General features: G+C 47.3%; 1 protein-coding gene across 1 annotated transcript in view; it reads right to left on the reverse strand.

The window, feature by feature from the left end:
- ANTXR1 (ANTXR cell adhesion molecule 1) overlaps positions 1-23,367 on the reverse strand; it is a gene marked incomplete at both ends in the record, with an annotated part of 75,551 nt that extends 52,184 nt beyond the window's left edge. The window contains 9 exons of the mRNA XM_080634383.1: positions 519-579; positions 4,582-4,662; positions 6,561-6,629; positions 7,206-7,285; positions 9,044-9,077; positions 10,188-10,269; positions 12,288-12,359; positions 12,909-12,980; positions 23,216-23,367. Of these exons, the coding sequence (XP_080490509.1) occupies positions 519-579; positions 4,582-4,662; positions 6,561-6,629; positions 7,206-7,285; positions 9,044-9,077; positions 10,188-10,269; positions 12,288-12,359; positions 12,909-12,980; positions 23,216-23,367 (703 nt within the window). The remainder of the gene's footprint in view (positions 1-518; positions 580-4,581; positions 4,663-6,560; positions 6,630-7,205; positions 7,286-9,043; positions 9,078-10,187; positions 10,270-12,287; positions 12,360-12,908; positions 12,981-23,215) is intronic.
- Positions 23,368-23,749: the final 382 nt, after the last annotated feature.

A 23,749-nucleotide genomic window follows, 5' to 3' on the forward strand; every position in this document is an offset into this window, starting at 1 on the left:
AACTGTTGGAACAAGTCCAGAGGAGGCCACGAGGATGATCAGAGACTGGAGCACCTCCTGTATGGAGCCAGGCTGAGAAAGTTGGGGCTGTTCAGGCTGGAGAAGAGAAGGCTGTGTGGAGACCTCAGAGCAGCTTCCAGTGTCTGAAGGGGGCTACAAGGATGCTGGGGATGGACTCTTCATCAGGGACTGTAGTGACAGGACAAGGGGTAACGGGTTCAAACTGAAACAGGGGAAGTTTAGATTGGATCTAAGGAAGAAATTCTTTCCTGAGAGGGTGGTGAGGCACTGGAATGGGTTGCCCAGGGAGGTTGTGAATGCTCCATCCCTGGCAGTGTTCAAGGCCAGGTTGGATGAGGCCTTGGGTGCCATGGTTAAGTGTGAGGTGTCCCTGCCCATGGCAGGGGGGTTGGAACTGGATGATCTTAAGGCCCTTTCCAACCCAAACCATTCTATGATTCTATAGACCCAAAATGTGTTTTAGGCAACATGACCAATAGGGCTCAGCTGATACTTACCCCCTGCACATATGCTGGAAGGCTCTGCTGCCAGGATTTCTATACAGGATTTCTTCAGAATCTAAAAAACAGGCAATGTGTCAGGAAGTCTCTTGGACTTGTTCTATAGAAGCACACAGCAAAGCGTGAGCGCTTGTTCTCATGCAAATGCTTAACTCAGCGTTGCACTTGGCATTCATGTCACAATTATGCCACCTTAGGACACTTTAACCCACCAGCCACGTGTCACTGCTCTTCCACAGCAAGCTCCTGCTATGGAGGAAGGCAGCAGATGCTCTCCAGGATCCCAGTACACGCCGGCCTTTGTAGACTATGATTTACAACAATTCAGGTGCACACTGAAGGGTTAGTGAGGCAGTGCCATTGCCCTCCCTTTGCAGTCACACCTCCCTCCCCTAAATGATGCTGGAGGCCAGAACTCCAAGTAAAACAGCACAAGTTTAAGCTGAGCTGTTTGCCTTCGCATTCAAACATCCTGGGAATAGCTGCATAGCCACTTCCTACACCTCAGCATAGGGGCTCCAACTTCATCAGATGATAACCTGACCCATGACAGCATACCTGAGGGCATCATCAAAGATTTCAAATCAGGGTGTATGGACAATTGCTCTTTACTTTAGCCAAACTTAAATCAAGCAGGATGTCATTGCAGGGTTGGCACTGCCCTTAACCATGTCACATGTAGACAGTGATTTACACAAGTACTTCAGCATCAGGCCTGGCATGCTGCTTGCAGGCATTCTGGAGCTGGGTACTCTCTATTCCCACATGGTTCTAGAATGGATCAAGCTGTTTGCATGCAGCAGCCTTTCCCCTGCACTAAAGACCAAGTCCAGTTCTTCACTGTTCCCAGCCAGCAAACTGGTGACAGTGTCTATAAGCCCCTGTGAGGGCAGCAACCAAGAGCTGTGATGTTCAGTGCTGGGCTGAGCAGCCCCCAGACGAGGTAATGCTAAGCAAGATCTAGGTCAGCTCCAAGAGGCAAGTAAATGTCAGCCAAGCATCATGACTCCAATCCAACACCAAAATTATTTTCCCAACTTTAAATTGAAACATCTGTAAGGAAAGAGCAGCAACCAACAGCATCAATGCTGTAAGAAAAAGATAATCTCTGATTTCTCCGCAATCACAGCTCTTGAATCAATCAGACTCAAATACCTGATTGCAGATGGTGCAGCCAGAGCCGTGATTTAGCTATTTTCTACTTTTAAACAAGAGTTTGAGTTACTCAGAAGCAGGGTGGGCAGAGATGGAAGGAGTACCAAGGGACTGAAGGAAGCAGGGCTGCTGGAGCTGCTGGCAGCCTCACAAGCGAGGAGGGAGGATTTGCAGGAACAAGGTTATACAGGAACTGTCAAGTGGAAAAAGAGAGAAAGTCAACAGCTGAGAACAGAACTGAAAAGCACCAGAAGAATTTGAAAGGCAGAATAAGAAGGAGAAAGAGGGCTGTAAGAACACTTCCGAAGTACCCATCCGTAGTTACCCATCCCTCCATCTCCTGTCAGTCCTCTACTACCTCCCACCCCTTAGTCATTCCAGGTTCTGTTGCTCTGAAGTTCCAGCATTTTCAACCAAAGTGCCAGGACACACGAGCACAACCAGGAGTTGAGGTTTTTCCAGGCATTCTTCCTCTCCACTGAAAAACATCTCCTTTAAGAAGAGAAGCTTTTCACATGTCCCTCAATTCTCCCTTAGATTCTGTTCCCCTCTCCCTCAGCACCCCCAAACGTGTTAATAATGATTTCTTCTCCTTCATGTCACAATGAAATGAAAGAGAAGCAGAGAAATGAGAACAAATGCATGAAAAATCCAGTCAATACTTCCATTCTTTTAAAAATCAAGCAAAACCTGACATGATTAAGTTTGAAATTCATGGCTTGTATGGCTCTTTGCACACACTCGTGCTGTAAGCCAGCTTGGACACAGGGTGCAATAGTAGGTGGCGTAGATGGTGCAGAGCTCCCTTCCAACCCAATCCAATCCATTTCCACGACTATAAAAATGCTTTTTACAGTGCTCACTGCAATATTTAGTTTGCTTTAGAATAAGCTTCCAATGCTCCAACCATTGGAGCACCCACCCTACGGTGAAAATCAGGCAACAGCGGCTATTGCACAAGAATTCCTTCATGTCTCTTCCTCATCACAAACACATTCAAAAAGGACTTCAATGCATTCAGCAAGGAGGATTTCATCACTTCTCTTATTTCCCAGGGGCTGCACAGCTTTGTATGGTCTAAAGAGGCACTTCATTCAGTGCAGCCTGGCTCCCCAAGAAAGGCAAATGACATGCAGGAGTGAGGATGCAATCCCCCAGCTGAGCACGGCTCCATAAGGACACAAGGGAGAACAGACTCCATATCCTCACTTCCATAGGGAGAGCCACAACAGCTTTGATTCACTTAGGAACTAACTGCAGCTTGCTTTGGCACCCAGGCAGAAAGGCATCTGAAGCATGTGCTCACTCTTGATGAGGAAGCATCCCACCGTCCTGAGCAGCACACACTTAGTGAGGAGCGCTGATTCCCAAATCCATCTCCTGGATGCTGGAAGCTCCCGTTTGGAATTCTGCTCCACAAGCATGCAGACATTTACCTCACACAGCAGCTGCATATTTCTTATAAAGGTTTTTTCCACCAAATTTGGGAATTCTGATTAGCCAACAGGATGCTGAAGTTTAATAGAAGGTCACTGCCCCGTCACTGCTAGTGTGAGTGATCCGCTGAGGCTGGGTACCCATTATCACATATGGTTAATTACTACATAACCATGGCTCTTACCAATTACAAACAGAACTTGTTTATGAAGAGTTTCCTGCCCAATGATAGCTGCATGAGCTCAGCAAGATAAATCTGCTTAAGTCCTTTTTAAAGATGCATTTGGGGTAGAAGAAGAAGTAGAAGGTGTGATCATAAGCTGCTAAAAGTGATGAGAAACACTATAGGGTTAAGCCTGGGGGTTCATCCTGTGCTTGAGATGGGTAAGGCAGCTACCCAAGGGAAGAGGCTGGAGCTGGTGACTTGCTCTTCAAGTGCCCAGACCCCGCATCCCTTCCCCTTGATTTTCCCAACTGCCTGACAGGAGGATGGAGCCAGGAGGGGCTGGGCTCTGCTCCCAAGGAACAAGGGATGGGACAAGAGGAACCGGCCTCAAGCTGCACCAGGGCAGGTTTAGATGGAGCTGAGGAACAATTCCTGCCCCAAAGGGTGCTCAGGCATTGGAACAGGCTGCCCAGGGCAGGGCTGCAGGCACCGTCCCTGCAAGTGTTCACACACCGTGGAGCCAAGGCCCTCAGTGCCATGGGTTAGTGGTGGCCTTGGCAGTGCTGGGAATGGTGACCAAGTTTGAACAGCTCGCTCAGGATGGGCACAGAAAAGCATCCCCACATTTCTTATGCTTCGTCTATTAAATGCTCACATCAGGTCTCTCAGGTTACCACATTACACATATCCAGTTTTCATGGCAAAGCAACATTTCATGAATCACTTCAGTTCTTCCCAATTTTTTCAGCCTGCAGCAGTCCTGGAATCCTAGAATGGGTTGGGTTGGAAGTGATCCTAAAGCTCATCTAGTTCCAGCCCCCTGCCACTAATAACCCATTTGTCAGAAGACTGAGCATAGAAAGCAGACTTTGGGGGATTTTGGCATACGTAGCAGCTTCCCTTCCCCATCCTCAAGAGATGAGCAATGCAGCACAACCATCAGGGCAGCAGGATGCTGACCAAGCAGGAACACCGAAGAGTGCTCTCATCCTTCGTACAGAAGGTGCTCTAACAGATCCCTGCTGTCCCAGGCTGTGCAGCTATTTGATGATCAGTCCCCTTGTGCTTAAGTCCATTCAGTCAGTTACTGCCCACAGAGATAACATTTGGGCTCAAAGCTCCCTTTATTTGGACCTATTGAGAAACTCGACCTGGAAGTAGCAATATTAGTACAAAGATGAGTTTCTTTGACATGTGTAAGTGATTTATTAGCAGTCAGCAGATCCTTGTGAACACAGGAAAGCTAAACCCTCAACTGTGCAAGCCAGACTAACACGCAAACACAGGAGCCCAAATACTTACAGAGTCTATGATGCCCTGAAGGGCTTCAAAGCCATCGTTCACTGGGAAGACGTGATCCCTGCTGTCGGCAATTCTGGCCAGCTGACACAGTGGGGAAAGAGAATCAAACAGAAATGCAAAGAATGAGGTGAATGAGCCAGCAGGCAGCAAAGCGAGACCTCTCCAGACTCAGCCACTTGCAAGTCACAACCCCCAATACTCCAAGTATCTGTGCTGGTGCATTATAGCTCTGTCAGGCATTGAAAAGCTTCTCTTTAGCCTGATTGATTTTAGAAAGCTCTGAAGCAGGCATCAGAAAAGGCTTCTTTTAGCTTTGAAGACAAACAAAATGGGTTTCACCGATGCCCAGAGCCTAATGGTCTGTAGTGCAAAACCCGTCTCCCACCTGATTGCCATCAGCCAGCACAGTAACTCCCCAACCAGAACAGCCCCAGCACCGACCTGACAGGCCACTACTGCAGCAAACACTTCAGCACACACACCATTTAAACCAGGGAACTGAGCAAAACGATGCAGTGTTTTCCCATAAAGAGAAGACTAACGCAAATCATGCCCCATCTGGAGATAGAGGTTCACCTTTCCTGCCAGGACAGAGAATTGACTGTTTGTCAAGGTGCAGCCATTAGAGAGCAAGAAGAAGAAAGCAGGGACCTAACAGGAGGTATTTTCCAAGTGGAGGGAAGACGGTAGCAAAAGAGCATCTGGAAACCTACATGACAAGGAAGGGGTGGTAAGATGAGGGGAGCCAGGACGTTATCAGTAAAGAGCTACGTGCAGGTTTACTTGTGAGTGGCATGCGAAGGGTTAAGCAGAAAGAGAAGTAATGAGCTCTCCATGCATCTGCTGGAGCAAAACCGAGGTCTGGTCCTGCCAGGCCAGGGTTTGTTATAGTAATTCTCTCCCATGGCAGAGGTAACAGCAACCCAGCAGGCTCCTGGCCTTTCCTGTGCACCGCAAAGGGGAGGCAGCCACACATTCCTCCATCAACCCCGCTGGCTCCACCTTCCCGGCTCCTGTCACTCACAACTCTCCCTTCTCAAGCAAAGCACCAAAGTGCCAGCTCCTGGTTTGCATCCGGAGCAATGCTCCAGGCAGCCTTCCCCTGCCTGCTCCAGGAGAGCAGCTTTGCTGTGGCTGGGATACAGCAGCTCCTGTAAAGCAGGATGTTTACAGGTTCCTCAACTCATTCCCCATAGTCCTTCTCCTTGGGCATCCTGGGAATTCAGGCAGTGCTATCTAATTCCAGTTGGTTTCTTCAGCATCAAAATGGCCTTGAGGTCTGCTCTTCAGACCTAGCCTCTTTGCCCTTTTTATTCCCTCTTTGCTTTTCTGTTGCTTACTCTGGTTTTGATTCAAAGGAGATTGTTCTGAACCAGATTCGGTTTGACTCCTTGAATCTATGTGAGCCTGGAAAAGCTCTATTCCAGAACTATTCCAGCACTCAGGGGCTGGACAGGTGTCCCACTCATGCTAGAAAAGCAATGCCAACTGTTACACTTGGTGTGAACACAATCCATGGACATACCAGCATACCGACATTTACCAATATGGTAAATTTAGAAGTCAGGCTATCAGATAGGAAACCACTAAAATATTAATGTCACTAATAAAGCTGTTTGCTTTGTATAGCATAGTTTTCCCAGGAAAGAGAAGCTGGCCTGAAACTGAAGTGTTCTATGGCAACATCTCAAGTTGATGGGGAAAAACCAGTCCCAACAACCTCCTCCTGCCTACAGCTCCAGCCAGGCTGATTTGCTGCTCTCTGGTTGTCTTTACCTCTGCTTTTCTCACTGTTAGCAGGAGTCACAGTGACATGCAGAGGGACAGTCCTCCACATAGGGATATATAGAGAGAAAGGGGCTTAAACCCAACAGCCAGACCAAGAGACCTCACACTGAAGAACAGACCACTTGAGGAGCACTGAATGTGTTCAACACGCAGCATTGCAGGGACCTCAGGAAACAGGAGGCATCGTTTACCTGGGTCTCATTGAAGTCTTTCACACCAACGCAATACACCGTTGCCCCCAGGTCGCGCGACCGGTTAGCCTGAAAGAAGGAAAGGCAGGATGATAGGGATGGAAATGGGATGGATGCAGGTTTCTGACAGGCCTTCGTCATGTATTGGTAAAAACATAGTTAAAAGAGCAAGCCAGGCTATTTCATTGCTAGGCAGATGAAGGTGCATTTACCATTCAGAAAGCAACTGTTGTAAATGCTCTTGCCTGCACGAGTATGAAGTCATTTAATCGCATTTCATTAGAACAGGAGCCCCTACACCAAAATCCCATTCTCAGGAAAGGTGGCAGCAAGTCAGATTACATCAGAACACCGCAGTAGTTCAGGTTGTTCAATAGCAAAGCGCTCTATGAGAAAAGCATTGTTCCAGTTTTACACCGAGCAACTTAAACCCAAAGAACTGAAGCAACTCCCAGTGTAAGAGCCAAGTTGAGGATCTCTGTTCTATCAGCTCCCTAACTGCTTCTCTCCAAACCGAATGCAACATTCCCATCTAAGGAGCACCAAGGTGAAATTTTGGCACTAGAGAAAAGGTTTTCCTTCATTTTTGCCTTCCAAGCAGCAAGCCCAGACATTTCTCTGGCTAAGAACATGTAAGACACTTACCTCCCTCTCAGAGTAGAAAAACAGGTCTTCATGGAGCTCTCCATCTGTCAGTGCAATGATGACACTTGCAGTTCTGTAACCTAAAGACACAAACTTCCTTAGTTCTTTGGGTTTGAGTTGTATTTGTTACGCTACCCTAGAAAGCATCCTGCTAGTGACCTCCTAGTGCACTGAAAGGGCCAGACACAGTGGCCACCAAGCCCATGTCCTTACTAGCCATTAATTGCTGCATGCTCTTCCACTCACCTGCCTTCAGGACCAGTTTTATACCACCCTCCTTTGATGTGCCAATGAGTTTCAATTGACACCCTCATAACTATTGCATTCTTTCAGACGAGTAGATTAGACTGCAGCCATCAAAACCCAATGCAAAGCATTCCTAGCTACTCCCTGGTTTTATCAATGCTGTCAATTTGATAAATCCAGATGTTTTTTCAGCTTGTGATAAAAAGCTCACTTAGGATTTTAAGAGATATGGTGGGAAAATGGCCTAAAATCCTCAACACTCCTATGTAACTGATTTCAGCAGTGAAACCTCGCAGTCTTCCTTTTGCATTGATTATAACTTGGGGTTTTCAAGGTGTATTAGTTTACACCAGAATCAATTCCTATTTCTGACAACAGTCGTGCTACGGATCAGAGGGAGCTCTGTAGGTACCTCTGCGCAAACACTGCCATGGAAAGATAAAGGCTGAACGTGTCCATGCGTGTAAATCATCAACCTTTACATCCCTGAAACCATCGCTGGAGTTTTCCTGTGCCTTTACAAGCTGCTGCTGAAGAGACAAACATCCCAACAAGGAGCTGCTTCAGGTGCTGCAGAACAGAGATCTGATCCCTACTTTTCCTGGTGCTACTTAGAAATCCCCAATTATAAATAAGGTGGTAATGAAGCAATGGGAAAGTTGAGCACTTGACAAGCAATGAACAACACATAGGGTCAAGTGCCAGGCTCTTTCTGTAAGAAACAGAGGAAATCAAGCACTTCTTGTGCCAACTTATGGCCTCCAGAGGTGCCTTTCTCCGTCCGCCGACTACTGCAGGAGCCTCTGGACCCACTGCAGGTGACAGAAACACTTCTTAGAGTGGAGCAAGGACAAATACACAGGCCAGCATTCGGACTTGAGGACCCAGCTGTCCACTGCTTCTTGCATGTAATGGCAATCTGGTTACTTGTACTATATACATCAGCATTCAAAAGCATTATCCACCCCAAATCGAATTGTTTGAGCAACCTATTCCATCCTGCTGCAGTCAGGTGAGTCCCGAAGCTCTGTGGACTTAGTCTCTACTGCATCTGATTCCTGAATGGCCCTGCAAAACCCTTAGGATTGGCTTTGTACTCAACCATCTGCTTGCCTATCTTTTGCTTTCCAAAGAGAAACCTTCATAGCTCTAGTTCAGGCTTTCTATGTTAATTGCAAGGAAGGACAGAACAAATCTGTCTGCAGTTGTCTGCCCTTAGTACTGGGTTTCATAACTGCTCATAACAAAACCACTTTTACCTGCCAGCATCTCCTCAAACTCATGTTTCAGAAGGAAGAAGAAATGGTTACCTGAGTCCTCAAGCACAAAAGGCAACATAAAGTACCATACTGGGTAAGAGTAAGTACCTTCACTCAGCTGGCTTCTTGCTTTTGGCCTGACATCCATTCGTTCCAGCTCTGGATGCTTAAAGCTCCAACTGTTCCTTTCCAGGAACTACTACCTTAAATAGCAATATTCCTGTAGGAACAGGAGCCACCCCCCACCTCTCCCACAGTAAATCTGCATTTCAACTGTATTCATCAGTCAGAAAGAGAAAAAATAATAATCAATGTATCAAGAAAGTCTCTCACCATGAACATTTTCATAGTAAATCTGTTCACTTGCCTGAAATTAAATCAGAATATTATTAGCAATAAATGAATGATAATACTTTGTGGGCCCACATGCACCAGAAAGAAGGAGAAGATGGCAGTGAGGATGCCATGTCTGCACATAGCCTCCGCTTTCAGAGGTAGCTGCTTCATGGAACAAGTTTCTTGCCTACAGTCAAACCAACCCTAAGGTCCTTGGCCAACGATAATGTAGTCTCCTGCTACTCTGCTATGGGAAAATTCCATTCATCTCCCTCCTTGGGAAGCATCCTAGGTCCAAATATTCCCCAGCAGCTCTAGGTTCAACTACTCTGATTGCAGATGAACCAACCTCAGAGGGATATTGCCTATGATATGTCATTTGGTCCATGCACAAGAGCACTGTGCATGGTAGAAGGGCAAACACTTCATTGTGCATCCGTTCTAAATCAGAGTGGTTCACTCTGAACATTCCTGGCTTCCGAATTCCATGATAATTCAGAATTTAAATCTCTTTGTTTTGGACTTCTCCTGGAAAGTTTCTGAAGTCACCAAGCTCTGGGGTTGGGTTTTGGACCCCTGGTTAAGAGCCAGCATCTCTGTCAGATCAATTAACTGTTGTGTCCTCACATGCATTTCCAATAGGCAACTGGTTTCCCAGTCCTCTCATATGTAGAGGACTGGGAGATGGGGGTCAGGAGCTCAGGTTTAAAGAAACTCTGAGCTTGTTAAATAACACTGAAGGAGAAGATAAGAACAAGCAGTCACCTCTGTGTAGCATTACTTGGCCACCAAGTTAGAGCCTTGGCCTTAGCCCTCACCCAGCCCTATGAACCCTACTAACAGCCCCCATGCAGGACTCTAGACAGCTTTCCACTCCTCCTGACCATGGTTCTATAGGGACTGCAATGCCAAAGCCTTCTGAAAAGGCAGCTTCCCCATAAAGGATGAAGGCAATAAAAGAAGCTAAGGAGTAGGGTTTGCAGGTCCCTTGTCCCAGCTCCTACATTGAATGCCAACACTTCAATGTACCTATCGTACCTAGGAAAGGGGAACAGCCCCACTCCCCTCCCTGAGAACCATTAACCAGATCCCAAGGAGCACCCGGACACAGCTTAGAGGCACTGGGCATGCATCTGGTTACCCTTTCAAATCCTTCATGCATGTACGTGTCGCCTCCCGGCAGGACTTTCTGCAGCTCTTCCAGCCCCATGCGGATCTGTTCCCTGGAATGAAGGCAGATCACATGTATCAGGAGCTGGGATCCAGGCACAGGAGACGGATACAGAGAGGGGGGAAAAGGAGTTAGCTCAGTGCTTATCCAGGCTAAGGTGATGTCTCAGTAGATGACTTCCTAAGGAGATGGAAAACAGCAGTGGTGCTCTCAGTGTTCCCACAGCATCCCGAGGTCAGATTCCATGCATTTCTTTCTCGTATTCCCTGTGTCACCCTGGTCAAGCCTCTGGAACAGAAGCAGAGCAGCTGACTTGCCCACGGCTCGTTTTCCTCACACTTCCTGACTATACAAATGCCACCAATTCCAAACCAGCTTCCAACTCTGGTTTATTCGAACATCACATCTTCAGCTCCTGCTCAGACCGAGCTGAAGAATTAAAGCCTTTCCCTATAGTTTATTATGGTCCTGGGAATGCTTCAATTTCTTTAGAATTCCCAGGAAAATGACAGGTAACTGCAGGCTCAATGGGGTGGGCACCCATTTGCTGGTCCACTGAATTGCAGACATCCAACTCTGAAGCCAAGAACACGCCACACATCTTTAATACCAAGATAAAGGGTTCTGAGCAAACTATACAAGCTTCATGGGCAACAGGTTGAGTCAGTGCTTGGAGGACCACTGATGCTGCAACCCTGAATGCCAGAAGCCAGTTTTGTCCCGAATTTAACTACTCCAGCAAATCCAATCTGTGTGCTCACATCCTCCCTCTCATGTCTGTGAGGCTGATGGCAGCAGCTCATTGACATCATCCACTCTACAGAGCAGTAACTCCCGCAGAGAAAAGAGTATCTGGTTGCAATGGGTTATCCAACTATCAGGAACTCATTCTGTACCCGTGATATCTCAAACTGGCCAGACCCCGAGCTGTGTGTTAAAGGTGGGTAGGGGCAATATCTCCTCTATTCAGCTACCTATGCACATACCCAGCCAAAGCTGGAATTTAGAATCCAGAGCATTTCTTGTCATTGGGACTCTTCTTCAAAACACACAGCAAAGACCTTTAAAATACATCACTGCAATGCCATGAGATGCGCTGAGTTTTTCCCAAGGGATGCTGAGCACCCTCAATCTCCACATTCAGATGCTACTACTGCTACTTGCCACTATTGCAGCTTCCTGCTTCAGAAAGGCCCGTGTTAACTAAAGGACTAGCACAAAGCCTGCACCTTGTTTGTCAGTCCTCCAGTAAAACCCAGCAGCTCTCCAGTCAATTGCTTTTAGACTACCAATATCCTGTTCCCATCAGCATTTCTAGGACAGCTGGATGAATATGAAGTACATTTCCACATGGGAAACACTTCAGTGTCATCACTTCCAGCCTGAACAGGCCAGAGACCCATACACTGGGCAGGAAGAAGCAGAGAACTGGTTTTCCTTTGGCACCAAGTTGGACAAGGGTCATTCTCTTTACACTTCGAGTTGCAGTAAGTGGCAGGAGCTGCTTGGGCTGCCTGGCTTTAATGACACTTTCAAGGCTGGTATGTATGTGGACTGCTCTTTAGGAAAGCTGCCAGCTCCCTCTTCATTCCTCTATAGCAGCTGCTCTGGTATGCCATTTCCTAGACATCCAATATGTAAAACACACGCTGCCTTAGAGAGTCTTCACATGTGTTCCATATATTCTTGCTCCACGTGGCAATGAAGTTAGCAGAGGAAGCAGAAGTGATTAAAGGAGCTCATGCAGCTCTCCTTGAAGTCAGAGAAAAAAGAAAACCCATCCCATAGGTTTTACTGGGATTAACTTGGGGATCTACATGCTTCAGAAATACGGCAATCAAACTGTCACTGCCAGAGCTATGCAGAGCTTGTAATGTAACCTGAACACTGCTGTCTATAACATACCTTAGGCCCTCTGTCAGGGGAAAATGGGCTGGTGATTCAGACAATGAAATTGAGAGGCACAAAGATGTCCCAACACTGCTCACAGCCCTGGAAATCACTGAGCAAGGAAGGGGAAGGAAGCTACAAGGACAGAAAAGCTGCTGTGCGCCTTAAACCTCTTCTTACCTGTCTTCTGTTAACCTCATTAGAATGGTCCCTCTCGTTGAAAACACAATGAAGGACATCCTCAGCTGAGGGCTGGAGAAGGAGAGGAAAAGGAGAGTTATTTTGAAGGCCCAGAGCTTAATACCTAACACATAGGATGCTCTGAGTGCTATCAAGATTCATTCAACAGGGTGAAAGACGCTTTGCCCTGATCCTTCCTAGTGAAGGCAAACCATCAGGAAGATGTAAATAGCACTTGCATCATGCTTGCTGAAGCAAGAAAAGCTTCAGCACATCCCGGGATCACCATGGAGACAAAGGCAGGCTGATGGTGTTTATCACAACACATCCCACCCACTGGATTTCTCATCCAGCCTCAAGTCATTCAGCGCCTGAAAGCTGCAGCCTCACGCCTGTCCCTGCAGACCTGGGCTGCTGTACTCAGGTTGTAGCCAGCCAAGAGGATTCCATCCCCGTTATCTGATCCATGGAAGTCAGGCAGGGAAAATGGGAACAGTTGGCTTATCTGCTCTTATTTCTGCATGACAGGAACCTAGGGAAAACGCAGTCAGTGAGGAAGCATGAGGGGCTCCTCTGTGTTCCCTGGTGTTATCCATGATAGAGCATGGCCCCACTTCTTACCTGATGAACTTGCGGGCCAAATGCTCCACAAAATGGTAGATTTCATTCCAGTGGTGCAGGACACTTCCCGACCTGGGAAAACAGGACAGGAGATATCAGTGTAATGGCTGTTACTGTCGTGTCCCAGCCTGATGTTTCCTTGCGCATTGCTCGGCGAGGCAGTTGTTGTCTTGTTTAACACCGTCCATGTTGTGCCTTTACAGAGATATCAAACTGGCAATGACATTTCAGGCTTAGCTTTGAAGAGCAGAATGATTCCCATTGGTGCAAGTGTTTGGGGTTACACTTGACGATAACACACAGCAGTTGCACAGGCCTTTAGCACAACCTTAAGCTCATAAATCCTGTGTGAGTGAAGACCTGTCTCTCTGCGCTGCGGTTGAGATTAGTTCCACCAGCTCACACCATTCATAGAATCATAGAACGGTTTGGGTTGGAAAGGACCTTAAGATCATCCAGTTCCAACCCCCCTGCCATGGGCAGGGACACCTCACACTAAACCATGGCACCCAAGGACTCATCCAACCTGGCCTTGAACACTGCCAGGGATGGAGCATTCACAACCTCCCTGGGCAACCCATTCCAGTGCCTCACCACCCTCTCAGTAAAGAATTTCTTCCTTAGATCCAATCTAAACTTCCCCTGTTTCAGTTTGAACCCGTTACCCCTTGTCCTATCACTACAGTCCCTGATGAAGAGTCCCTCTCCAGCATCCTTACAGGCCCCCATTACACACAGCTTTTAGCTCAAGTGTATTTAGAGACTCAAATGCAGTTGGAGGAACAGGTTAGGAAACTTCTCCAGTGCTTCCACTGTGCTGGAGAGCACGAAAAGTGAAACACCTTCAGCCACATCTCAAGTGCTCTGGCTACTCCTTGCACCCCTCAGCTAAAGGAGGACAAACCATGGACCACAATGGGATTGGATTGCTCTTCTTTATGTTGCAAGAACCAGGAGAAAATTAGGTTAACTAGAATCTTTCAGCATTAAATGCCCCTTCTGGCATCAACACTTTTGTGAACACTGGAATATTAATATTGGGGAAAAAAAACCCCTTCCTGGAGCTGGGAAATCAATGTGTCATCACTTATTTAATTCATTGGCTACAGCTAACAACATTTATAGGGAAATAACCATCAAAGCTCCGACAGAAACCCATTGAACTGCAGCCTGCGGAAGAAGAGAGGAGCATTTGAGATGTTATTCTCCCCACACCTAGCTGCCATTTGCAGCCTTTCAGTGCAAACCTCGACTCATGGTACCTTAAGCTCTTCTTTCCCTATATGACCGAAATACGTCCAAAGACAACCTCCAATGACATGCAATGAGGGCCTTTGCGCAGGTACAAAGGCACATGGTCCATCTGGGAGAACAACGAACTCTCCAACTCCCTTTGCACAAAGGACTGATACCAAACACACCTTTTTAACCTCAGAGGCACCCCTGTGTTGTCTGTGTCTGTAAGGGACAGATTGCAGAGGAGACCTGTCCATAGACAAAGGTTAACAGTGCTGGGTTGCTTCTTGGCTCTCCTTCCTTTCATCAGACCAGGACTTGAAACCATTACTTGTTTTCCATGCAAACGTGTATCAGAGAGGACCAAAGGAACACCAAGCCTTGATAAGCTGATTAAACTACACAGACAGTGGGGTCTTATAACAGATGAAAGGGGAAGTATGTCAAGACTTGCTCTCAAACAAGCAACCAACTCCCACCACAACCAACCTGACAGAACAGAGACACACAAGCCTCAGGTGCAAATCCCTCTCAGATGTATGGAATAACTCTGAGACAGGCACTCCAGTCCCACCAATGCCACATAGCCCATATAGTTCTGAGAACTGACCTGGGAAGTAAGTATTTATTGTCATTATATGGTGAGGCATAGAAGAAAACGACTTATTGTGGCCTTTTAGTTCTTAAAAGCGACCTATAAGAAAGATGGGGAGAGACTTTTAGCAGGGCCTGTTGTGGTAGGATGAGGGGTGATGGTTTTAAACTAAAAGAGGGAGATTCAGGCTGTTCTATGACTCTGTGGCTTTATAGCAGTGGTTACATCAGTCTCCAGAAGACACACGAAGCCAAGGCTTTGCTAACCATAAACCAGTTACTATCTCCTTCAATGAAACGTGTAGGTGCTTTGGACCATATATCCGCCTCTCATTAAAGGACACCTCACTGAAGTTCCACACATCTTCTGAACCATCCCTTATCAGACACATGGAACTGAGCCCCTTTCCAAGTATACCCAAAACACCCTTCTAGCCAGCAGGTAGGACAACCACACTACACTTCATGTCATGGGGAAACTCAGCTTTCAGCCCCTGCAGCTGACCCCTACTTGCAACCGGACACTGCCCTAGAAGCTCCATCAGCCTTTAAAAGGATGGTTATTTCTTCCCCTCTGAACTGAAGTTGATCATCCCATAGAATGACTATTGCAGCAGGGCAGCTGGAATGAGATGCAGGCACAGAGCACATCAGGTATGTGGGTTGTCACATAAAACCCTGTCATTTTCCATGGCTCTGGGAAGTCAGAAACCAGCATTTGCCAGGATAAAGCTGAACCCAAGAGCTCGGTTCAGGGCTGTGCCAATCAACACGTCAATAGCACATCCTCCCCGAGTGTTTGTCTCTGCAACTGTTGCTCTGCTGGGCTTCAATGGTTGGGTAAGCAGTGCTTTTAGTTCTTCACACAATAAGCTTCAGGTCCTGCTGCACCTCCTTCCCCTCCAGCATCCTCACCCTGGTTTCCCATCAACAGTCCCATCTTCATGCCCTCTGGAACAAAACCCTCCCCATCTGAAGTTACAGCTCTTTTTCCATGGAACCTTCCCAAACATCTATTGGCACACAAAAGGAACAACCTGAAGTTCAAGAATGGTGAGCACCTATTTTAAGGACTGGTCTTACCATTGCTACAATCATCAAAACAAACCCTCTTTATCTCACAAAAGGAGGATGATTCCTGCTTTCAGTTCCGAAGGCACTGAAGTGGGACAACTGGAATAGTCTACAACCCATTTGTTCCTCATCTCTACCAGAACAAGCTATAGAAGTGGCTCAAAATGAAGGCTCACACTTTGCTGACCATAATGACTCCTTCTAGCACAGCAAGGTTTCCATCTGTACCTTGCAGTCTACTTGCAGCCAATTTCTCCATCTATTCAAGCTCAAGGGTATGGCTATAAATGCATAGGTCTGCGTTTAGAAAGAATTACTCCTCCAATACATAAACCATCATCTGAAACACGCTGCAGGCTTTTTAAAGTCTTCACTTGACCTAAAATAGACAAAAGCAATAGAACTAACCTTCCTGCAGTCAACAGAGAGTTCACAAAAGCACCATTGGCTCAGTTACTCACTGTGTTACTCAGAAGCCCTGCGATAGAAGACACTTGTCACTTGTAAAGCCTCTCTTAAAGCAGGCCAAGAACTCAGAGTGGGACAAGTATTTCTAAAGCCTAACTCTAAGATAATAAAAGCCACATTTAAAATCATTATCTCTTCATATTCCCAGAGAGGAACACGATGATCAGCGAGCCAGCACTTTGCAACTGAATGCTTGATGCTATAAACTCGCAATGTAAGAAGAGGCTCATTATGAGGATGCCAAATTCTCTTGCTGGAGAAAAACCCAATAAATGGAAATTAAGACTAAGTAAACCATTATGGCTTTGACAAGAGAATGAGACGTTCTGTGGTCAACTGTGCTGGCATTTTGCACATCTCGACTCAATGCAAGGCTGAGATTGACACTCCACATGGCTCCGTGCTCCCAGACTCTGCCTAAACCCTGTCCTCCTGCAGGTGCCTTTCTCCTGCTCGCCGTGACAAGATGCACCATAACCCAAAGCTGCAGCAACCCAAACTCCTTACAGTGTCTTGCACTTTTTAGGCTACTCGTCCCCAACCCTCTCATTGCACCTTCTCAGAGTGGCTTCATTTAATTCTGAGTCCCCATGCTTTTCTTTAATTCACAAATTAGAAGAAAACAGAATCAAGCCCCCAGACTTCTTCTACAAAGACTTCACACCAGTTCTGTGCCCTGCAGCTGATAGAGATACATAAAGACACCCAAATCAGAGACTGATCTTGATCCAAGTTCTTCTTACACTCGCACAGTTTTGGACTCACTTCAAGAAGCCTCAGAGCTGTCAGAGGTGGCATTGACCCAAGGAGTTTTGCAGCATCTTTTTATTGAGGTCTTTAAAAAGAACACAAAGGAGGCAAGAAAGCGTTCTTTGTCTTTCCAGATACTTCAGGAGCAATTTGGAGACACTAAATAACACAAAGATGTTTGATTCTTTGAGGAAACACTACTGTGCTGTGCCACACTCAACGGCTCATAAGAGATGCTGTCAAACTGGGCCTGGAGGTGCAGTTCAGAGCTGGATAAGCCTCTAAGCCCAACTGCAGCCCAAGAGCTTTCTTCTCTTACTGGCAGTGGACACATCAAAATACAACTGATAGGCAAGTAACCATGAGTGGGTTTACATCTCAAGCAGTAGATACAGTGCAGAGTGCTGCAAGCACACACTTGGCCCTGGGTAGAAGGCACCTCCTGCCCATTACCAAGAAGTAGTTAACCTTAGATTCCCCACTGGCTAAAATCATGTCCACAGGTCCTGACAGGCAGGGATTTCCCAGAGTCACTCAGCTCCTTGCAATTGCTGCCTACAGCATTGGGAGTTCATTCCACTCCTTCAGGCAACAAGCAAAGAGACACAAGAATGAGCAAGCTTCTCCACCCTGCCCTGCTAGCACCCTGAGCCGAAACAAAAGGAACACCAAGCCTCCCTATGCTTGCAATGGCCACCATCCAAACACAATGCAAATATTTCTCAGGAATTGGGCTGTGATTCCAGGAAAAACAGCCAAGAAATCACTGAGTAGGTCAATGAAGATCAGGGATGAGTTTGAATCTATTTCTGCAGACACTCGATTTTACCATTACCTACTAAAGGCTTGTATTTCTTCAGGTTAGAGCAGCTGGAATATTACTCTGCTCTGTAAGGGTCCTGGGGTTAGCTCTGTAGAGGGCTCTCATTTCCCATAGGAAGAGTCACTAGTACCAGAAGCAGTTCACACAGGTCAGCCTCCATGTCTGGTGATGCCATGTCTGTCTGCTCTCCATCCCACCCTGGCCCCAGTGGTCTTCTACACTGAGTGTAAATCTGGACTTAGTCCCACTTAAGTCCTGGTAACTCCAGCTACTCTTGCTAGACTCAAACCCCAACCAATAGCCTCCCTAGAGCAGGAGTTTCACTTCAACACAAGTGGTTAAATCCAGGTCAGCTGTCTGGCTGAGCAGTGAAGGGATCACAGGAAACAGCTTGGATTACTCGCTTCGTCTTGCCAAGGACCTCTTTCAGAGCCAAGTTTTCCTTCACACATGCGAGTTTTCTGCACATGGGTATAAATGCCCACTCTTTGCACACAGTAGGCAAGAGCACAGGAAGGAACACCTCTGACACGGAGTGGATGCAGCCAGAGCTTACTGAGAACACATCCTCATTGCTATTCCTTCCTCCCTACCTGCAACTAAATTCATCTGGGAGCTGCCTCTAAATGGTCCCCTGAGTTAGTGGGTGACAGCAATGGACACCCAGGGCTGGGTCATATCTTCATTAACGACTTGCATGGATGATATCTCTGCAATATCAGCATCAGCAAACCCCAAATGTTTGGGTTGTTATCCGCTGCTTCCTTCTTCACAAAGGCCTGTATCTTATCTTGCATCCAGGCTGCACCATCTTCTGCCCTCTGTTTTGCTACCATCAGTCTATGGGAGCCTCGGTCCATGGAGCCCCTCAGCAGCACAGGAACACAAAAGGCTGTGGCTGTGCCATCTAGGATCAGCTCTCAGCAATTCTCCCAAAATAAGCCAGCCTCACCTTCCACAGCATCTTGGTACAGCCTCCACTGTGAGATGCTCAGCACCCTGTGGGACTAGATCCAGTGTGTCACCTCAATAGCACACAACTGTACTCCAAATAGCATTCAGTTGAGTTGTAGCCCTACCTCCCTTTGCTTTTTCTGCAGTCAAAGCACAATGGATGAATCCATTTCTCGTCTTAATCCACGTGAAGACAATTCCTTAGGCAAAACTGCATCCTCTGGGGTGTCTTTGCATCACTTCTGGAGCATAACTCTGCCAGGCTGAGGTCCCATGGTTACAGTGTGAGAGGCTCCTCTGCTGCTACCTAAGCTGGGTGAGAGCTCTTGGAAGTGATAACAGACACTCAAGTGCACACAGGAGGCTACAGTCCCCTAACAAGCCTGTCTGGCATCATTCAAGCTTTGCTGGTGTTTGACACAGGCTGCGGAGCTTAATGGGATTATTCCTGAACAGCTGAATCCTGGCTTTGCTTCTCCTTCATGACCATAAGAAATGGGAGATTGGATTCAGGTCCCCTGAGGAGGGAGTCACATCGCCAGCTGCCTGCAGGCAGCCGGGGGAAACCCGGTCTGCTTGGAACAGCAAGTTTGCTTAAGGAGAGCATTGCAGGAAGTTAGAGCATCCCTGGATGAGAACAGCCCATAACACGTGCCCCTTCCCCATGGGTCACACGTTCACGTTGAAGGAGCTTCTTGCAGCCAGATGTGCTTCAAGAGCCAGTGCTAGGTCAAGGACCAAGCCCAGCGCAGCAGCTGGAGCACATCCTACAGCAGCACATGCACAGGGCACTAAATGAACTTGAGGAGTCACTAAATCCATGAGGCAGAAGGGTCAGTGGAGGGCTCCAGCGCTGGTGGCTTCCAGGGCTGTGTTTGTTGGTTTTATTACTCCTTTAATCCCAGCAAGTAGGTTGCTCAATGCTTTAAATGGCTTGCATCCACCACCGAGATTCTCGTTTCGTGTTTGAGAGTGTCAATCTCTCCTGCCCCAGTGTCCTCTATCACTTCTGATCATTTTGAGTCACTTTTAGAGCTATTTCAAAGAAAAGCAGTGAGCCCTGAACCTGTTATTTCATTGTTTGCCTGAAGGCCTCTATAGGCATCACCTCACTGCATCCAGGACTTCTGAAAACAGCCTCTAGACAGCTGGAAGATGGAAAACCCAAGTTAAAGAGCACTCAAGTTGTTTAGAACTTCAGCTGAGCCTTGAGGAATGACAGAGTTTTAAAGGTAAAGGATATGGGATAGCCTATTCCATCACAGAAAGTCCCCATCAGCCTCCTCAAAGGCTGAACAGCCAGGTCCATGGCATATTGTTCTCATGAGTAGCTTAAGCACTTTAACTCTCCTCCAAATCCCATTAGAGACCAAGGAAACTTTTACATCAGTTCCTGTTCATTTCTGCACCAGAAAAATCCCAGAAATGGAACACTTGCAATTCTCAAAGCGGGATTTTTTGCTGGATGCCTGGATGCATGCACTGGGGTAAGCCTGCCTGCTTTAAAGCTTGTGCCAAGCCTCCTATTTCCACCCAAGGAAAGCAAGGCTAGAAAATGATGGCTTTTAGCAAGAGGACTGCCCAGATCTGGAAATCAGTGCCTGTTAAAACTGCATCGGTGTAACACAGACATCCATCAGACGTGAGAGAGCCTCCAATCCTGCTTCAAGTGCCAGGGAAACACAGTTGAAGGACAAGCCACGCTCTGGCTTTGTTTGTTGATGTGGAGCAATAGGAGTATTCCAACTAACGACTGAGCAGCCAAAGCAACACAATGCACAAGGAAGTTAGATCTTGCCACTGAATAAAGTAATAAGACTCAAAGCATTAGGACAAGTGGCACATTTCAATAGCCACTGTCTCAGTCTGACTTTTTACCCAGTGTTTTGTAACAAAGTGCTATGGAATTCCAAGTCTTTTATACTAAGGGAATGTGAGAGCTACTGCAAGACACTCCAGAGGATCAGCATGAACGCTTTGGCAGCTTGCAACTACTTTCCTGTGTCTGAAATTCATGGTTAATAATGTCAGTACCATGGCTCTGGCATACACGTTCTCCAGTATTCCCAATCCCCTGGTGAAAAAGAACTCTTCTTAATCCAGAAAATGAGGAGAATCATTGTAGCTAGTACGGGCCTATCCTCTTTTTGTCCACAGTATCACAGTATCACAGTATGTTAGAGATTGGAAGGGACCTCAAGAGATCATCTAGTCCAATCCCCCTGCCAGAGCAGGAACACCTAGATAAGGTTACACAGGAATGTGTCCAGGCGGGTTTTGAATGTCTCCAGAGAAGGAGACTCCACAACCTCCCTGGGCAGCCTGTTCCAGTGTTCTGTCACCCTCACTGAGAAGAAGTTTCTTCTCAAGTTTAAGTGGAACCTCTTGTGTTCCAGTTTGTACCCATTACCCCTTGTCTTATCATAGTTTGCCATTGAGAAGAGCCTGGCTCCATCCTCATGACACTCCCCCTTTATATATTTATATACACTAATAAGGTCCCCCCGCAGTCTCCTCTTCTCCAAACTATAGAGACCCAGCTCCCTCAGCCTTTCCTCATAAGGGAGATGCTCCACTCCCTTAATCATCTTTGTCGCCCTGCGCTGGACTCTCTCCAGCAGGTCCCTGTCCTTCTTGAACTGAGGGGCCCAGAACTGGACACAATATTCCAGATGCGGTCTCACCAGGGCCGAGTAGAGGGGAAGGAGGACCTCTCTCGACCTACTGACCACCCCCCTTCTAATACACCCCAGGATGCCATTGGCCTTCCTGGCCACAAGGGCACAGTGTTGGCTCATGGTCATCCTGCTGTCCACTAGGACCCCCAGGTCCCTCTCCCCTGCACTGCTCTCTAACAGGTCGTTCCCCAACCTATACTGGAACCTGGGGTTGTTCCTGCCCAGATGCAGGACTCTACACTTTCCCTTGTTATATTTCATCAAGTTTCTCCCTGCCCAACTCTCCAGCCTGTCCAGGTCCCGCTGGATGGCAGCACAGCCTTCTGGCGTGTCAGCCACTCCTCCCAGCTTACTGTCATCAGCAAACTTGCTGACAGTACACTCAATTCCCTCATCTAAATCATTGATGAATATATTAAATAATACTGGTCCCAATACTGACCCTTGAGGCACTCCACTAGATACAGGCCTCCAACTGGACTCCGCCCCATAGACTACAACTCTCTGGCTTCTGTCCTTCAGCCAGTTCGCAGTCCATCTCACTACCTGATCATCCAGGCCACACTTCCTCAATTTAGCTATGAGGATGCTGTGGGAGACTGTGTCAAATGCTTTGCTGAAGTCAAGGTAGACCACATCCACCGCTCTGCCATCATCCATCCACAATGTTATTTCCTCATAAAAGGCTAGGAGGTTGGTCAAGCATGACTTCCCCTTGGTAAAGCCATGTTGACTGCCCTTCATAACCCTCTTATCCTTGACATGCCTTAAGATGGCATCAAGGATAAGGTGTTCCATCACTTTCCCAGGGATGGAGGTGAGGCTGACCGGTCTATAGTTACCCGGGTCCTCCTTCTTGCCTTTTTTGAAGACTGGAGTGACATTTGCTTTCCTCCAGTCCTCAGGCACCTCTCCCGTTTCCCAAGAAAAGTCCACTGTTGTATTGGTTTTCCAATGCTCAGCAAATTTCTATTCCACATTGCTCCACCTGGAATGTGAAGGCCTATAAAGAGGTAAACTTGCCAGTGCCAAGAAGACGGTACCATCAGAATTGGTGATGAAAAAAGTGGGGTAGGAAATTATCTTCGATATAAACAGTTAAGCAGTCAAAATATGCAATTGATTAACAGGAAACAAAGAGAATGTGACTCAGCAGAGCAAATAAAGGTCTCTTTAAATAGGGCTGTTTTCCATCACAATGGCTAAAGCCAGACCCTTTCAAAGGGAAGAAGACGACACTCAGAGTCAGTTGTTACCTGAAAGTTGCTTTAGAAGGTAGGGAAGAGTGTATGGAGCTCGGGAGCAAGTGGAACAGGATCAGACCTCCGGGCAGGAGCACTGCCTCCACCTTTTCAGCTATAGAAGTAACGCCTGCAACAACAGCACCCACTTCCAGGAGTGCCTCAACCTCCTTTGGCCATCGGGAAAACAGAGGGGACCATGGAGCTGCCCTTCTCCCAACCACTCTTTCAAGCACACAACAAAGCTTCGTTACCAGCCACAGCAACACTGAAAACGATCTGATTTACAGAGTTCAATGGCATTATAGACTAGATCTACCAAAGAGACAAAACCAAAGCCAGAGCAGCAATCGGAGTCTGGCAGGTCCCTCGGGGACACAGTGACTTCTACAAACCCGAATCCGAGGAAAGCTCCTCGGGATCAGTATATGCCATCCCAGTGCATGCGGAGGGAAAGATTTCTTTGCAAACAAAGTAGAACTCACTTACTTGTCTAGGATGAAATACAAATCAAATCCCCCGTAACAGGCAGGACCCCCGTTCTCTCGCTTTCCACCTTGTCCATCGCAGGCTAGCATAAAAGTTGCAAGGAAGAGCCATTTGAAGCCAGATCTCAAGATGCTTCGCTTTGCAATGGCCATTGTATCCAGAGAGGAGGAGGGAAAAGAACTCTCTTCTTCCCGGACTCCTTTATTTCACAGGTCTCTCCACAAAAGCCATCCAACGACTTTCGAAAGCGTCTTTTATCCCTTAAAGCTCCACTCGCGGCTGTTGTCCTCGGGAATGGCGAGGCTTTCCCGTTGTTCCCCCTCGCACTCCTGGTCCTGGGTCTCAGGTTTCAAGATGCACAATGCTGGATTCCACTTTGTTTTACTTAAAGGGACTGGAGCCTCCCTCGGAGCGGCACCAGCGCTGTGCGAAAGGAGCAGCAGCCCCTTGGCAAACCCGGCTTTGTCACACGCTCCAGGCAACACGAGCAGGGTTTGAGGGTGTTTCCCCCCCCTCCTTGATTATTGTTGTTAT

The sequence above is a fragment of the Psittacula echo genome (assembly GCF_963264785.1).
Source record: "Psittacula echo genome assembly, chromosome: 25".
NCBI classification, from domain to species: domain Eukaryota; kingdom Metazoa; phylum Chordata; class Aves; order Psittaciformes; family Psittacidae; genus Psittacula; species Psittacula echo.